Source organism: Lepisma saccharinum, chromosome 9 (genome assembly GCF_977018435.1).
Source record: "Lepisma saccharinum chromosome 9, izLepSacc3.1, whole genome shotgun sequence".
NCBI classification, from domain to species: Eukaryota; Metazoa; Arthropoda; class Insecta; order Zygentoma; family Lepismatidae; genus Lepisma; species Lepisma saccharinum.
In genome coordinates this window covers 85,530,323-85,548,533 of record NC_139237.1, presented here as the reverse complement: position 1 = coordinate 85,548,533, position 18,211 = coordinate 85,530,323, and the positions used below count along the sequence as shown (strand labels likewise).

At 39.5% G+C, this 18,211-nt stretch overlaps 2 protein-coding genes across 2 annotated transcripts in view; one reads left to right on the top strand and one right to left on the bottom strand.

The window, feature by feature from the left end:
- The first annotated feature begins 1,276 nt into the window (after positions 1–1,276).
- On the top strand, positions 1,277–1,885 carry LOC145992529 (dnaJ homolog subfamily C member 30, mitochondrial). Its single transcript, XM_083128887.1, has one exon. The coding sequence runs from the start codon at positions 1,277–1,279 to the stop codon at positions 1,883–1,885; it is 609 nt and encodes a 202-aa protein (XP_082985013.1).
- A 4,714-nt stretch (positions 1,886–6,599) lies between these two features.
- Vps37B (vacuolar protein sorting 37B) overlaps positions 6,600–18,211 on the bottom strand; it is a 32,120-nt gene continuing 20,508 nt past the window's right edge. The window contains exons 4-5 of the mRNA XM_083129190.1: positions 16,576–16,658; positions 6,600–7,082 (exon numbers count right to left, since the gene is read on the bottom strand). Coding sequence (XP_082985316.1) covers positions 6,798–7,082; positions 16,576–16,658 — 368 coding nt within the window. The 3' untranslated portion in view covers positions 6,600–6,797. The remainder of the gene's footprint in view (positions 7,083–16,575; positions 16,659–18,211) is intronic.

Here is an 18,211-nt window from a genome sequence, read left to right as displayed (position 1 = left end):
AAATATTTAGTTTTTTTAAACATATTTCAGTTGAAAAAGCATGCATTTGGAATTGACAAGCAGATATTTGCACGTAAACAACAAACAAAACACAATCGAAAACACAACTTTCTCCAGTTTCTGTTGCCAGGTCGTACGGCAAGCAGGAGAAAGTTCCACCTTACAAGGCCGAGGATAAAAATGCTTGGTGCAACCCACCGCCGCCTAAATCTCCCGCCTGTCGTTATCCAGCACTTTGTAAAGTGGCAGATTAAGTGGCGATGGTGCAACCGGCCCTTAGCATTCTTCTAATAATAAACCTAAATGCTCTCGTAGGTTAGGTTCTGTTAGCATTAAGTCGGAAAATTTTCGGGACGGGGAAATGTTCCGAAGCTCTGGAAATTTCAAATTCTACACGTAATTTTCAACTTAAGTGATTGTTTTTGTATTTCTGGTACAAAAACGAATAATTTCCGATAAGTTCCAGACACTTACAATGCAGAAAACGTCGAGAAGTAACGACTTTTAAAACGACCATTCGGTATTTCGCGACTACTCGGGATCCCGAAAAGTCAGGAAGTTATTTCCCGAAGTCGGGCGGGACGGGAATTTATTTTCCTGAGCTCGGTCCCAACTTTTCGGGATCCCGCACACCCCTACTTTCTTCAAACAAAACGCGACACCGCTTTCACAGCGTCCCATAACCAGTCTGTAAAATAACTGGTTTCACCCTGGGTCCTACCTTCGGACACCTATGAGTGAGATGCATGAGCATGACGTGTTAAAAAAATCACAGGGAATACAAACAGTCTCGAGAGAGGTGTATTAACTTTATAAGATCATTTAAACAAACGAACATCATTGCCCGAATCGAGCAAAACAAATGGCACAGATGTTATGTGTTAAAAATGTTGTAGGAGCTACAAACGAGTTGCATCGAAGCAAGACAAAAATAATTTCGCTTTTGAAACACAATGACGATGCTACTGGGATAGTAACAAGAGTTGCGGTTTTTACGAAGTGTATGTACTGTACCAACAAATCACCTATGGAACGTTCAAAGTATGTTTTTCGCAATGAATTGTGTCGAAAGAAGTGGTACGGCAGAAAATGCACTTTTTCTTTATTAAGGCAATCCTGTGATCTGCGATTTCTAGGAAGTCTGGAACGTGTTAGTGAAACTGTACATTTTACTGGAGAACTTCGAAAGGCGACTTTCAGTCGCGGACTTTGTTTATTAGATATAGTAGCTGTACCCATATTGTGCCCTAGACTGGAATTGCTAGCTATTCAGATCATGCAAAGGAGAGCAATTTTTACAAGCGTGACCTTTGAAAAGTCTCATTACGAAGCACTGGGTGTCACTCCCAATGCAACTCAAGCAGACATCAAAGATGCATACTATAAGCTATCAATGAGGTATCATCCTGATAGAAATGAGGGCAGTGTTGAAGCTGCAACACAGTTTCGTGCTATTAATGCAGCATACGAAGTACTGGGAAATTACAGACAAAGAAAAATGTATGACAGAGGTATGCTACATAGACCTGATGTAACTGAAGAAGATGTGGCTGGAGAAACCAAATTTTACAGGTCTAGGTTTACCCGAGAGAGAGCACCTACTGCTACAGGAAGAACACAAATATATAACTTTGATGAATGGACTAGAGCACACTATGGCAACACTTTCAACAGGAGAGAGTCAGCAAAGGCAAGGTGGGAACAGGAAGTATCATTTGTTGAAACTGATAAAAAAGAAGCTCAAACAAACATTGCTCTTTTAGTTATATTGGGTGCATTTGTATTTCTTTTGTCATTTTCAATCAAAAGTGAGGATGTTGTTTCAATTAAAGAGGCAGATAAAGAAACTGAAAATGCACGAAGCAAAAACTCTCCCGAGCCTTAAATGTTATTTCTGATGGCAATTGCATCTGCTGCTGTTTAGTATCAAGTCATTAATTGTGATATATAAATTTTATACATGTATACCTACATCAGATTTTATATCATGTAATAAGAGCTAAAAGAAATGGACGTTACAACTAAAGTATTGTACGAGGTTAAATGTGAAGATATTAAGTTGATTCAGCAGTCAAATCTGATAAACCTTATTTACCTAATATTTTAATATAATGTCTTCTGAAGACTTCGTGTAGTCAAATAGCGAGTTTGTAACACAATACCTAAGGAGAGTTTACTAGTTTTGTTTTGAACACCATGCTATGCTATAAAACAAAGGCCATGTATATTTGTGTATATAGAATGTTGTAAATAGATAATTTATTTTTGTTTGTATATAGAAAGTTTATGTGTAAATGAAGTTATAAATAGAATTGTAAAAATATGCTACTTTTCTGATTGAGATGCTGAAACATTCCATGAATGAATACATTTGGATAGCATAAATAACTTGACAGAGTTCATTTGAATTACACGTAATGCATGTGATGAACATCTCTCTATATCCGTATTTCCACAAGGTTCAACATTGATGCAAGTATGCATTAAAAATATAAAACCGTTTGCCATGTTTATGCGAAACTGACGTCAGTTTTGATTCATGCAATTTGGAGAGCAAAGTAACTAATTATCACGCACCGTGGCCAACCAGTACAAGGTGTTAGGCTTTGGGCTTCAGGATGTGCTGGTTTGGGTCTCCTGGAGGTAAGTGGAACAACTTTTTTCCCCGAGATTTATGTCCGTGTATGGGACCGTTGGACACCCACCACCACAAGTAAATTGGAAAGCTACGAGTAGTTATTGACCAACTCTCATGTATTTCTTGGGCTCTCCCATATTAAAGCCAAAACCGGGGGGGAGGGGATCGTGCTTACCACATGTCACCCCTAAACTGATTGCATGAACTCGCACTGGTGACAGTGAAGCTGGCAAGCAGTAGGTAGGCTGACTGTTGCACCATGGATTAGTAAAAAATAGTAACTAATTATAACATACTGAAAAGTTATCAAACCTGGGTACTGTGTCCACATGCCCAGAACTAGCTTCAGAAACCCCAACCAGTGTAACTCATCCACTGTGATGCTTTTTAATTTTTTTTACACATCAAGTCTGAATGAAAAAATGTCTTTGCCAATTTCTCCAACCTGCCTTTTCTCAGAATTTATTAAAATGTTTACAATACAGGAACCTTTATTTACTCCGTAACTCCACAATGAACATTTGAGATTTACTGAGGAATGGCTGTTTTCTCAAAATGTTAAGATTCATGAATAACTGAAATTTGACAATAATTCAGGAGTGCCAAGAGTCAACATTTCCCAAATATCTCACAGACTCGGTATTCCAAAGAAGTGTAAATTTTCCAGGAATGTTCTTTGAGATTGCAGGTTCAAATATTGAATTGAATTGAAAAGTCTTTTTATTTACTACAGAGCGAGATTCAGCCTTGGGCTGCTCTACCACCTAACTCTGGTGAATAAAAGTTACAATACATACATTTATAATACTGAATAATACTGAAATCAAATAACAAAACATGAATGAATTTGACATAAATGAAAAATAATAAAATTATAAGAGAATACAATGACAGATACATTAACACACGCACACACACATACACACGTGTACATACGCAATTTCCAAATTGATACTAAAATAGCATGCATACAGGATGAAATAAATATTCGTTGTGTCAGATAAGTGTTTGCAAAATACATGGTTTTACTTTACTTGATTCCTGTTGCTTAGCCGTACGAGCTAATGCTCAATTGTTGTCTTTGCAATAAAAATAGTACGATATATGGATAACTTGTGAACATTTATTTCATTCTGGTTGTTCCTCATTTTAAATTTTTTGTTTAACTTTACTGTCAATGTGTTAGTGATCCTCTGAAAAATGGAGACTTTGTTACAGGTAACCCATACTTGTGGCCTATTTCCAATACTAAGCTGACATATGTAGGCACTCAGACTGGTCTTATGCAAACTGATACATCATAAAGGCTGCAATGCTTCAGTTTGAAATTTCTACATAGTACATCTCCTGTGTGTACCTAATCTTCATGAATTTACATCTCTAATGCACAGACAGGCTAAGCAGGATTGGGCCTACAGTAGAAGTGGGATTCAGGGTGGCCACTCTAGGATCATGATAAAATTCAAGTATAATTCCCAGTTTTCAATACGAACTTTCTAAAAATGCAAGGGTATACAAGCAGATGTTTTCTCTAATTCAACCTTATGCATTACCACCTCTCACCACCCCCACACAAATACATTAATAATATCAAGGGTCTGAGATTTCAATGTATCCAAAAATTCTAATTCAATTCAATTAAACGGCACATGTATTTAAAATATTTAATTAAGGTGCGGAGTTTACCTTTGCCATTTTACATACTGAGACTCGAAATACATCTACCAACACAAGTCACAAATGTTAGGGAATATACTAATCTACGAAAAATTGTTAATTGTATAAAAATTTAGAACTCAAGGTAAATATGCGATATCGCCCGGATGGATTTCTTCAAATTTACAGGAGAAAGTACTTACTGAAATGAGTATCTTTAGCATTCTCGACGTTCTTGGAGGTATTTTCTTTCATGGGAAACTAAAAACTTCGTATTTGAATGCTGCCGAACAAGAATTAATCACTTTTTATGTAAGAAACTTGCATTGCCTGCCATATTATGCCGTTGTTTCCATTGTGTGCGTGCAGATAGCGAGAGCGTCGAAAGTCACACGGTCTCGTCAGTGTTTCCAAACGTGCATTTTTTTTACGAGAATTTTTTTTTAACTATGCTTACCTAACCTAACCCAACCTAACCTTGCCAGAAATGGTTTTTGGGGCTATCCGGCAATGGTTTGTGGGGCTTTGGGGCTATCTGTCAGTGGTTTGTGATGACATAATGAACACGAAAGTAGGTATTTTTCGGTTAAGAACGTTGAAACACTGCATACCCACTCCAAAACAACAAAACACAAGCACGGCACGATGATCCATGATGAGTGCATGCCATATTGTCTGTTACCCAAGCGGAACAAGGAAGACAAATAATCACTCGTAATATGAAAAGTTGACACTATTTTATGGAAAGAGGCATAACTTCACCTTAAAGAATGTTCCGCAATGCAGAAAAGGCAAGTACCAGTGGTAAAATTAAGGAAATAAATGAGATAAAGGTGTCCGGGCGTTATCGCATATTTACCAAACTCAAATTTACCTAATAAAGTTAATTTCTTATCTTGCAATTATCTTCTGCCTGTCAGATAGATTGTTCTGCAAAGAACACTAACCACGTAAATGGTACGAGAGAATTCTGTTTTATTTTCCTTCCTCGATTAAAATAAAAGCTAGACTGTGAAAAACTTGCTTCGGGGCATTTGTAAATGTATGACTTCATTTGGATTAATAAAAATTGCAATTTTCACGTCTACGGAGAAAAAATCACGTAGAATTCATGCATAATTCCTGGAATTCAAGGAATTCCCGGTGAGTTGCCACCCTGGATCTGAACCACTATATGCCTCCATGAGGTATCAAACCTGGCACTCCTTGTTTACAAGGTGACAACGTTACCACTACTCCATCAGGGAGGCAATGCATTTGAAAAACATAACTAAGTACCGACTTATGTTTTACTTTGTTCCTGATCTTTGTATGCCATAAAACAAACTGAATAAACGTTATTCTTGAAAATCTACATAGTTGACATTTGTTGTGCCATCTTCCTTTGTTACATTTGTTGTGCCATCTTCATTACACAGTAAAGAAATAATGTCTCCTTTCCGACACTTCTGGATAATTGTGATGACGTGCATGAAACTGATGAATATACACTTGCAGAGTTGCCCAGGCCAAACAAGTATGAACACACAAATGTATCTTTCCATGCACTGTGTTGGCTATACTGATCGCAACTCGAACTGGCGGCTGACCTTGAAGGCTATTTCTGTCCCCCAATCATTTTCGGAGGCATGTGGTCCAATGGGTGTCGACAAACTCAGTTCAGAAGTAAAAGCTAAATGGATCACATCGCTCTCCCGAAGCAACGTTGCCAAGTGTACTTCTGTTTTTGTCAGTTGTCTTTATATGACTGTGGGGTCGTCTGCATTCCGACCTCTGGGTGGTCTTTCCGGAAACTTCTTCCTTCAGAACCGTGTGGCAGTTGTACCATTAACCCCCGCTTATCTCTGGTACTGACAATACCATTGCCCGAGAAGACTTTCTTGATTTACAGGACTTTTGGCAACATGTGGTGGACACAACACCCAGTTGTTAAGTCCCACGAACAACGTTCGCTACCTTGTGACTCGAAAATGCCCGATCTCAGTCGAAGAAAATTCAAATGCTCGCTGATTCATTGTTTACCAGTCGCCAGTTGGAGTTAAGTTCAGTATAGTGGCAAGAGTCGAAAGGGCGTTCAATTTAAAACAGGACCGCACATTGACAAGTACATAATTGGGTGCATATTTAGCTTGTAGTGGTAACCTGATTCCTGTATTGTTGAAAATTATCAATTTTGTTTTCCTATATAAAAATAAAATTGCCAAAATATAGTTATTGCAGTTACCATTTTGCAACATGATCAATAAATTTCGAATACCTTGATTAATTTTAGGGAGAAGAGCAAAAAAGTTACTAATCACAAGAATACATAATATACATGCAGCAGCAGGTACTGCAAAGTGCTTTATTTATAATAAATCATGTATACTTTTTGTACAACCACATATAGAAATCCTTAGAATAATTTACAAATCAGTGTCCATAATCATACAATACATGCAATTGTCTTCCGCTGTGTATGTTTTTATTGTTGAGAGGTACCATTACATAATATGAATCTGGTCTAGAAATTTGGATATCCAAACTGGCCCTGGTAAGGCATTGGCATCGGCATAGATGTCGGCATCATAGGGTATGGGGCTGGACTGGCTGGTGGCGGCGAAGCAAAGTTTTGATAAAAATTTGTTGGTGTTGAATTCTGTGAAGACATCGACGTTCTTCTGCTCATGAGCTCGCTCATTTTCTCGGCTTTGACCTTCCTGAAATGCATCAGTTTCCTCGACACGGCAAATTTCTCTAGAAATTCATCTACTTCTAGGTCCCCAGCAAGAAACTTTTCTCCAATTTCCTTTAAAAAAAAAAAGAAAACAATGAAAACTGTGGTTCAACATGCAATATACATGGTGTATAAAGTACGAGGGAGTATCAAAACGTTTGTACAATCACTCTGAAGGAAAATAACTAGAAATCCACAAGAACATTGTACATTGGTCCTTCTAGATTAAGCACACAAATTTTTGTCACTTTTCACTGCTTGCTTCTGTACTTTTTTTTGCCTGTGAATACAGAAAAGTGTCATGATTGACAAAATTGAGGCATTGAATGTCATAACTTCCTGTATCGCCAGGGAAAACCAGTGAAGAAAATCAAAGATGAGATGAAAGCAGTCTATGGGGGAGGGAAGTCCATCATATGAGATGATTTCCAAATTGAAAAGGCAATTCCAAACTGGTCAAATGGCTATTTCCAATGTATGGAGTTCGTCCTTCACAGATGATGCCACTGTGATGGACAAAGTGTTGAAGATGATACTTGAAGGCAAGAGGATCATCATTGAAAGTAATCTTTGTTGGTTATGGGTCCATCTGGAATATGATACATCAACAGCTGCACCTTCAGCACAGTGGGTGACAAGAGAACTGGAGCGAAAGCAGCACTTGAGATGGTATGCCATTGTGAACTGAATGAAGAGATTTTTTTTAGCTGCTTGGTCACAATGGATGAAACTGGAATGTAATGTCATGAACCAGCAACAACAAGAGATGGGCAAGCAGTGGAAACACAGGTGCTAAGGTGATGCTATCAAGTTTGTGGGAGTGTAACAGAATCATCTTGACTGACTACCTGCCACAGGTCAAACAATCACTTCTGACTATTGTAACAATTATTGACTATTATTGTGATCTCCCAGTTCAGTTATATGAGGAATTGAAAGTGAAATAGTGAGGAATGCTGTTGGCAGACAAGGCACCAGTCAATCCATTGGAATTCAAATATTGTCCCACCATCCATATTTCCCAGATTAGGCACTATACTAAGGTGCAAGCTATCTTGACAGTGACGTCAGCTGGGACCGCACTACAGGTTGATGCGAAACCATTGTATCACTCCGCGGAAAGCATGAAAGATTCTCCGTCACAGTTGTGTCTCAGAGTCCGCAGAGAAAGCACACAGGAGGAAGGGAACGTTTTTGTGTACAGCTGATCAAGGGTTGGGTCGGGTGGGAGGTGGGGGGGGGGGGGGAGGTAGCAAGGACTGCTCGACTTCTGACACCCTTTCAATGTTGCCAAACTTACATGGACGAAAGGTCAATTGAGTTCGAGTGCGTCTGTTGTTTTTACCGAAATGAAGGGCAAAACCGTACATAGTGAGAGCCGAGAGGTTATTTCGAATATTGTTAAATTTTTTGACAACGAAGCCAGAGAAGGATGTTACACGTTTCCGGTCAATGAAACTACAAAGCGTGCAGCGGCCGCAGTTCAAATGTCGGACACTTTCATTAAGAAAATTAGAAAGGAAGGAAATTCAGGGGGGAAATTTACGACACCAGGTAAGCACAGGTCTGCCGAAAAGCGTAGAATTGTTGTAGACGACTTTGACAAGTGTTTGATTAGAAGAACTATTGGTAATTTTTATACGGTTGAACATGAAGTGCCAACAGTAAAAAAAAGTGCTTTCGAAATTAAAGAAAGAAATTAATTTTCGGGGTAGTCGTGAAACTCTTCGCAACATTATTTGCAATGACTTAGGATTATATAGTATTATATATATATATATATATATATATATATATATATATATATATATATTAGTTATATCAGCTAATCAAAACCAACAAAAAGCCGCCGCAATATCGGGTCGACACTCTTGCAGCAGAAAACGGCCACACCGTACTTCGTCTTCCACCTTATCATTGCGATCTAAACCCTATTGTGTATGTTTGGGGTATCATAAAGGGTCGTATTGCATCACAAAATGTGGATCGTAATTTGGGCAGAGTACTGGAAGTTGCAAGAGAAGAATTTCAGAACTTTCCCAAAGAAGAATGGAAAAGGTCTTGCGAAAAGTAAAGTCGAAACAAGTTACCGCCTCTGGCCTGGTACCTCCAATCGCCGCCACTGTCTCTGAGGATATAATTATAATTAATAATTAAATTGAAGATAAAATCTGTTTACTATCGCATAGTAAGAATCACAACCATGACAATAGATTTTATTGTCATTAATTATTTAAATCGGGAATCGTCACGAACGCTATCCATTCTTCTTCAACCACTGATCGCGCCCCACTGAACGTCGCGCTTTGCGGCAGGTCCGCCAGAATTTCATCTATCATGAGAACAGCTGTGAGGCATCGTGGCAACAGCGTGCCATTTGAGAGCAGAGGAAGAGAAGGATTTCCCCCAGATTCTGGTCTCCTGCCGTTCACCGCGACAGAAACAAGTGGGGGTGGATTTTAGTTCGCATCGTTTTTTTTTTCTTCTTTGTTGAGCAGTATATATAATTTTAACTTTGACTTGTAGTATCTAATATTTTTAACACATTTATATGCTCTGTATACGCTGTAACGTGTTTTCATTAAGGAACTATATTTTTGTGCTCAAGCCTCGCGAACTCTCCGTTCAAAGGCATGTTGCCATCTCGTATTCATTATCCGATTCCGTTCATTTTCTTGTATTTATACATCGTGCTCGTTTTAATTGCTCTTTATTTTACATGATTCCATTCTAAAAGAAACCTCGCATTGCGACATGTTGGACTTCCTTCCCTTGCATTTCAAACTATTGAAATTCTTTCCCTTGTTTGTCTTTTTTCTTAGTGCAGACAGTGAAAGTATCAACGATGGAAGTTTGCAATGCTGGTACTACGTCACTGTCAAGATAGGTTGCACCAGAGATTAGTAACTACTTCCTCTTTCTGGAAATAAAGCATCCACTCAAAGAATGTGGGATGGATGTTATTTCTGAGGTGCAAAAGTGGTTTCACACCCAAAGTGCAGTGTTCTATACTAATAACTTACACAAGGACAACGACTGCTGTCAGAAATGTGTCATCAAGCACATAGTGACTATGTGGAGGACTAATTCCACCTTGCGGTCATAATTGTCCAAAGTTGTTTCCTTCCATGTGATTGCACGAACTTTTGATACCCCCTTTATAGTGACCTGCTGATAATAAAAGTCTTTTAAGATCACTCTTACGTCAACACAAGTACATGAAAACATATACAGGGTGAGACAGTCAACCAGGAAGATTTAAAAAAAGATCGACGAAAGAGGAACGTCTCCTCAAGTTTAGTCCACTTATGGTGGCTAGACTGGATATAATACTGTAGCATCTGGTTATGCCAGCCCCTGTTGCTGTCCCAAGTCCCCTTTTAGAAAAAGCTTTGATTTTGTGGATATTTCCGTATTTGATTAATTGATGCCCAAAAGGAGAGAAGGGGTAAGGAAACGCATTTGAAATGAACGGAATATCATTTAAGCTGAGGATAGGCCCACCGAGATAGTTATGCTAACTCGGTGGTAAGGGAAGTGCCGATGGTTATGCCATAGGTGCGCAATTATATTGATTTAGAGATTTGGTAATTTTGGTCTATGCAAGACACTCATGGAAACGCTCTGTAAAATATGTATATATATAACTACGTATAATAAACCAATATATCCTACGAGAATGTTATGATTTCAAGAACAACGATACTGTCCATTTAACCAGTTATATATTCACTTGCTGTATATGTGTAAACGAACCAGGGACATAAAATATAAATTGTTATGTGAAACCCCCCTTTTGTAATTCCGGCGCAAATATAATCTGCTCGCTTTGCACCCAGGGTGAGGTGAAAGGAGAGATTGAGGGATGAAAGTAGGAAGTAATCCAGAGGGCCGGATAGAAACGAGGGATAGGGGGGCCGACACTTTCACATATGGGGGCTCTATTGTCCAGGATATATCTTGTTGTATAAATTGTCGTCAGGTCTATAGGTTTGAAAGATAGACGGACTGACGGACGGATAGATTTTTTAAATTTTTACAACGAAGATCGTACAGAAGTGAATGTTATTACGAAGTGGGAAAAGTAAAGTAGAAAAAATGGCAGTACAAATTGATAGAATTTTGCTTGGACAGTTATTGGGTAATCAGGATATAAGCGATAAATCTCAGGAGGAAATTATTAATGAATTAAATAATCTTGCTTTATCGTGCACGGAACAGCAGAGTGCTAAGGAAGAGCAGAAAAAAGTTCAGAAAATTCTCGAAAAATCAAATTTACCGATTCCAGTCTTCACGGGGAGCGATGACAAGATTTGCAAGAGTTGCGGAATTATAAAGATGTCATGGGCATTTCGGAGAGGTCATTGTTTGACAAGATTCTTCCGTTTTCGCTAAGGAGGGCTGCAGGGGATTGGTTTAGATTTTCACGCCCGTTTGAAGATTTCAAGAGCTTTGAAAATGCTTTTTTAGAAGAATATTATTCTGTAGATTATAAGAATGAGATCGACCGTTTGATTCTGAATCGCTTCCAAATGAGCGAAGAATCTCTGGTTTTGTTTATTCGTCGAATGAGAAAACTCTTTTCTATGAGGCAAAAAGAGACAGACGAATGTGAAGTAATAGAACATATTCTATCTCCTGCACACCCTAGTTTCTGAAGGCATTTGTATGGAATGCAATTTCATACTTTGAAGGAATTGGAATATGAAGCAGCCATTGTTCAGAGAAGGTTGTATTCAGAAAGGCTTTATTATTCACCACTCGCCGGTGAGACGGAATTATCTTTTTCTGAAGTTTGCAACACTGAAGAGGACACCTCGCGAAGAACAGGAGTAAAACATTTAGCTTTGTCTGCGAGGACAAGCGAGGGGGGAACCGAGAGTGACCAGCTACCCTTATGCTCTCTCAATCCAGGTTTAGGAAAAAGGGTCAAGGGCTGTGAAACAACCGTGTTTCTAAGAAGGGGCATTGGCGGTGACGCGACCGTAGGGCAAAAGAGACCCTCTTTTGATGCAACTTTTGGGCAAGCAGGGGCCAATAAAAGTTCTGCAAAGTTAATTTGTTGGGGCTGCCGTTGTGAGGGCCATAAACTTCAGGAATGTCAACAGACCAATAAAGGGAACCAACCCGCAGGAAAGGGAGGTCAGCAGCGTCCCCAAATAAACATTCTGTTGCCCGCCGGGAGAAAACGCAGAAACAAAGGCCGTTTTTTGAATGGAGAAGGCTGTTTTCAGCAAGACCTCGAACCTCTCATTCAATGTAGGATTAACAAGAAACGCTTTGTATTATTTGCAGATACGGGAGCTTCAGCTTCCACGCTAAGTTTGGAAACAGCCAAGTTGTTAGAGAGGGATGGAAATAAATTCATGAAGACGAGAAAATGGAACATTTCATTAGCTGTGGGCAGCGTTACGTCGAAGGGCGAGATGTATGCTACTGTTTGTATTAATAACATGAAATTTAAGCATAAATTTATCATCCTTGAGAATTGTTTCCGTGACATACTCGTTGGAAGGGATTTTTTGAGGCAGAGTGGGATAATTTTGCACATTGAGGAGAACGGTTGGTCGTTCAAGGATAGCGACGTGATTTACACGTTCTCGAATCGTGCATGTAAACGAGAATTCGCTGTTACAGTTATGCAGAGAAATAACGTGGTACAGGAAAGGAATAACTCGTCAGATCCCTCGAGCCTGGATGGATGCAACACACATGCACATGAGAATAGCGGGAAGTCTACGAATGAGGATACGGGCCAATTAGTGGATTCCCAAGGACTCGAAGTTCAGAAGACTGCAAACGCTGGTGCATTATGCTCTCTGAAAATCTCGAAAGAGGTGAAGAGAAAACGGAGGAAGGGAAAAAAAAGGGAATGCAAATTTCCTCGAAAAAATTCCATTTCTACGGACAAGAAGAACCATGCATTATCATTTTTGCCTTTTGCTTTAAAGGACAATGAAAATGATGAATTACTGGTTTCTGAGAGGCTACAAAAAACTTCATCGCTTGTTTCAGAGCAAATGAGAGACAGTTTGTTATCTCAAATAATGAAACAACTGAAGGGAAAGCATTTCTCTGGGAGTAGGAAGTATAAGGAGAAAGTTGCGAAGTTGGCCAATCAGTCGTTTTTGGATGAGGAGGGAGTTTTGTGCAGGAGTATAGACTGCAAGCAAGATCCTAAGGGAACAGCCAAGATATGGGTCCCGTTGAGTTTGAAATCTCAAATATTGACGTCACATCACGATTCTGAATTTGCAGGACACAATGGGAAGCAGAAAACTTTGTCGAAAATCAAGGACAAATATTCGTGGCTTGGAATGACACGAGATATCACTCGCTACGTCAGAAGTTGCGTTCCCTGTACTGTTTCCAGCAAAAGGAAGACAGAAGTGAGACCGAAATATAAGAAAACAAGCCCAGCTTTACATAAAGTGTTCCCGGGTGAAGAGAATGAGATCAAACGTAGGCCATGTAAATTTCGCATTGGAGGCAAGGTGTGGCTGAAAGAGCACACTATATCTGGCAGATTGCGTGGCGTGAATGGTGAACTTGAAACGGAACACTCAGGTCCATGTTTAATGCCTGGAAGGATTAAAGAAGATACTTTCAGGGCAAAGAATGGGAAGGATTGTCCGATTGTGGAAGGTGAACCAGGCCAGTTGTCCAGCCATAAACCACCAGCTTTTGCTGTGAGGTGGAGTGACAGAAAACAGCCAAGGGGAGCCACGCGACAACTCCTAATGAGGGTTAGCAAGACTACCGTCGGGCCGCCTAGCCAGCAATCCCAGCTGTCATAATAGCCGACTGCGGATCTTCTTTTATTTCTGATTTTTTTTATTTAGTTTTCATTTGTATATAACTTACCCCATTTTCTTCATTTTCACAACACTGTTTATTTATTTGCGTGTCTCCAAGTTGTGAACAGAAAGACACATTGTGGATTTAGGTTCAAGAGTCGAACCAGGACTCGGGTGAAGAGTCGAAGCCAAGGACTCGGTGGAGAGTCGAAGCCAAGGACTCGGTGGAGAGTCGAACCAGGACTCGGTTGAGAGTCGAACCAGGACTCGGTTGAGAGTCGAACCAGGACTCGGTCAGGAGTCGAACCAAGGACCCCTTCAGGAGTCGAACCAAGGACCCGGTCAGGAGTCGAAACCAGAGACTCTGTCAGGAGTCTAAGCCAAGGACTCGGTTAAGAATCAAACCAGGGACTCGGTGGACAGTCGAACCAGGAACCAGAGAAAACCAAATTCAAGGAAGATGCTGTCAGGAACACTTCATCCTAGAGAGGATACTTCAGTGGCGGACTTCACAAGGAAGAGGAAGCTTGGTGAATCTGTGAATATTGTGGACAATGTGATAAAGTGGATGAACTAGTGACTATTTCATTTTTCAGATATTCTGAGAACAGTTGAATTTTTAGCGTATATTGGATGATTTTGTAAATATGGTGATCTTGTTTTGAGTGTACTGTTTTTTCTAGTTCCTCTTGAAGGGGGGAACTATGTAACGGTCGGATTGACCATTACTGGTTTTGGTATATTGTAATAATTAATTCCTGGCCAGCTACGAGGGTAGGGTTAAGTAATATTTTTCCATGAGTGTACTTTTATGTTATTATTGCATGTAAGTGTATATTATTGGATTGTGCTTTGCTGGATGTTAGATTCCCCTGTTTTTTACCTCCCCGGTTGGGGGAGCTAGGTGTCTTTCAAAAGACCGTTGGCAGTGGAATTTTCCAACGCTACGCGGTCCACGTCCACGGACGTTTACCCCGGCTATAAAAAAGGCCAGTGGGCTTTAGCAGAAAAACAGTGTTTCCCCATTGATCGACGAAAGAGGAATGTCTCCTCAAGTTTAGTCCACTTATGGTGGCTAGACTGGATATAATACTGTAGCATCTGGTTATGCCAGCCCCTGTTGCTGTCCCAAGTCCCCTTTTAGAAAAAGCTTTGATTTTGTGGATATTTCCGTATTTGATTAACTGATGCCCAAAAGAAGGAGAGAAGGCGTAAGAAAACGCATTTGAAATGAACGGAATATCATTTAAGCTGAGGATAGGCCCACCGAGATAGTTATGCTAACTCGGTGGTAAGGGAAGTGCCGATGGTTATGCCATAGGTGCGCAATTATATTGATTTAGAGATTTGGTAATTTTGGTCTATGCAAGACACTCATGGAAACGCTCTGTAAAATATGTATATATATAACTACGTATAATAAACCAATATATCCTACGAGAATGTTATGATTTCAAGAACAACGATACTGTCCATTTAACCAGTTATATATTCACTTGCTGTATATGTGTAAACGAACCAGGGACATAAAATATAAATTGTTATGTGAAACCCCCCTTTTGTAATTCCGGCGCAAATATAATCTGCTCGCTTTGCACCCAGGGTGAGGTGAAAGGAGAGATTGAGGGATGAAAGTAGGAAGTAATCCAGAGGGCCGGATAGAAACGAGGGATAGGGGGGCCGACACTTTCACAACTTGCAAATATTTGGCATGCAAGCTGAGATAAAATTCGACATGACCACTTCCACTTGAATTCTACTTTCTTTCTACCATTTTTCGTATCGTTTGTTTACTTCCGGTTTGGTTACAGAACGTGTTTTCTCGTTTTGTTTTACGGTACATAATGTGGCTGATTGTAGCTATCATTTTTCACATAATATCGGTGTTCCTGGCAACCCTGGAATGCATCGCTTTATGATGGGATATGACGTCACAAATGCAATCAAATGTTGTGTGTGTGGTTGCCAGCATTCAGGTGGCAAAACGGGCTTTTTTGGGCGACTGTAGCGCCGAAATTACGCACCAACGAGAAAAATGTTACTGAGAAAAGTTGTTTGTCTTGACGTCCTTTGTACATTTCCATGGTTGCCATTAAAATGACACCCTGTTTATCATAAATGTCATTAAATATGTCAATTATAAAATATACAATATATCGACCGTCCTTCATTCAAAATTCGATTGTAAATTGAAGATTTTAATCTACTACTAATGGTATGAACAATGACTAGGAAAGAGGGCAAAAATTAAAGAGACATTAGGAAGATAATAGTTTCCTACATAAAAATCACATCTAAATGCTATTACCTGTTTTATTAATATATTTAAATACATTGTGGTAGCTGACAAAAGGCGATGGAAAATGGAGAAGAAATAACAAGTCGGACTCATTCCTGTATTCTGGGGATTGCTGAGTTCAGTGTCCTTAGATATGAGGCTCTTTGTGTATGTTTTCGATATTATTCCAGTCAAGTACATTCGACTCCTAAACTAATTGTTTATGTTTGTTGTTAGAAGAAAAACTCTCCTCCCCCGGAAAAGTTTGGGGGGGGGGGGAAATTTCAGGACAAGATCGTTGGTGGGGGAATTTCCCCCTGTCCTCCCCGGGATTTTGCACCCTGGTTTAACATCATATTTAAGGTATAATTTTAGGTATATTTGGCAGAAAAGTGTGCTCAAGTGAAAATGCATATTTTGGAAAAAATAACATTGAAAAGTGAAAAATATAACACTGAAAAAACAAGGTTCCTAACTATAAGACACTCACCTCTGTCTGTTCTTCTGCTTCTGCTGCAGCTGTTTGTAGAAGTGCTAGCATTGTATCTAACGATGTCATTCCCACATGTTTCTCTGTAAAGGAGAAAATGGAAAACCATGTTAAGGAGAGAAACACATTGTTGCAATCAAAGTAATAAAATCATTATAATACCCTCTACGAGATGTGGGCATCTTGCTACAGCAAGTTCCTTGACCTTTTCAGGTAGATTGATGTTGATTTGGTGTTTTAAAGTCCACTTTATGCACAGTAAGGCTAATCGGGACTGGACTTAAGAGTTTAAATTGGGATCCGAACCACTATGTGCCTCCATTTTTCAGGTAGAGTTTGAAATGCACTGCCACACCATCAGTGGCGGTCCCTCCATGGAACAGAGGGAACAGGCTGTTCCCCCTTCTACTTATCGCCCTTTTTAACTATTTAAATTATATATAATAACATAATACCATAAGAACACTTCTTTCTTCCGAAATCAAGACGCCGAAGACAAACTTTCACCGTGACTGGACGTTTGTTTACTTCACCTACCCTCGTTGCAGGCCCGTAGCTAGAAGGGGGGGGGGACAGCCTGCTTTGCCCCCCCCCCCCCTGTGAAAAATACAGAACACATTTCTACCTAAATTCTCATTAATCTTTACAATTATATCCTGTATTACTCTAGCAACATAACAAAGACATTTATTGATTTTGTGATTTATCAAGGTGTGTGGGATTCCACATAATGTCGTATCAGGATTAGGGGAAAAATTCCCTTCCAGATTCAGACTTCGTGAAATGATTTCGCAATTTTCAAAGTTCAATTTTCTAGAACAGTTGTGACATTTTTTGAGTAGTCTTGTATTAAAGGTGCCTAATGTATTTGGATGTTTCTTGGATGTGTCTACCTTTTGGTAATAGTGATTCATGTGGTAGAAAGAGGGAGTGGATATTTGATTTTTGTTACTTAGGGATGCTTTTCTGCCACATCTAGCTAATCGTGACAATGAGTGTTGACGTGAAATTTATGATGAGGCACTCACAAACAGTGCTGCAACCACAGGGGGCAGGGACATTGTGCCCCCCAATCTTGGAAGGAAGTCCAATCTGGGGGGGGGGCAAACATTGAAGTAAAGAAACCTGACTAGCAGACTCTAAGAATAGCAGGACAAATGGATACTCATGATGGAATTAGTTTTCACGTGTTTCTTGCATTTTTCTTCCAGACGGCTAAGGGCACTTGCAGGGGGCACAGAGGGGCAATTGCCCCCCTCGATTTCAACTTTTATACAAATAAAAGTACATTTCGTAAAATTTCCTAGCTCGCTTATGCAAATAAGATAAGCAACATAGGCATGTGTTATTTTAAATGTATCCTAACCAACCCTTAACCACAATCCCCATATTACATTTTTGATGCAGTACTATGTCAAGTACCTAGTTTTTTTATGAACCTGAAGAAGGAGATAGTCAATCTCTGAAACGTCGTTCTACAGGAGGAACAATATACTCACATACGTAAGTACAATTTTTAACTTTCCTTTTTATATTTTGGAATTGTGAGTAACTCGCAACTAACCTACAATATGCTTATGATACCTGTAAATATCAAGTTGATACAGTCCCTATTAGCCTATTTATGTTAAACTTT

Bases quoted from the DNA above. Each gene is read 5' to 3' on its own strand.
- LOC145992529 (XM_083128887.1), top strand. From the start codon at position 1,277: ATGCAAAGGAGAGCAATTTTTACAAGCGTGACCTTTGAAAAGTCTCAT.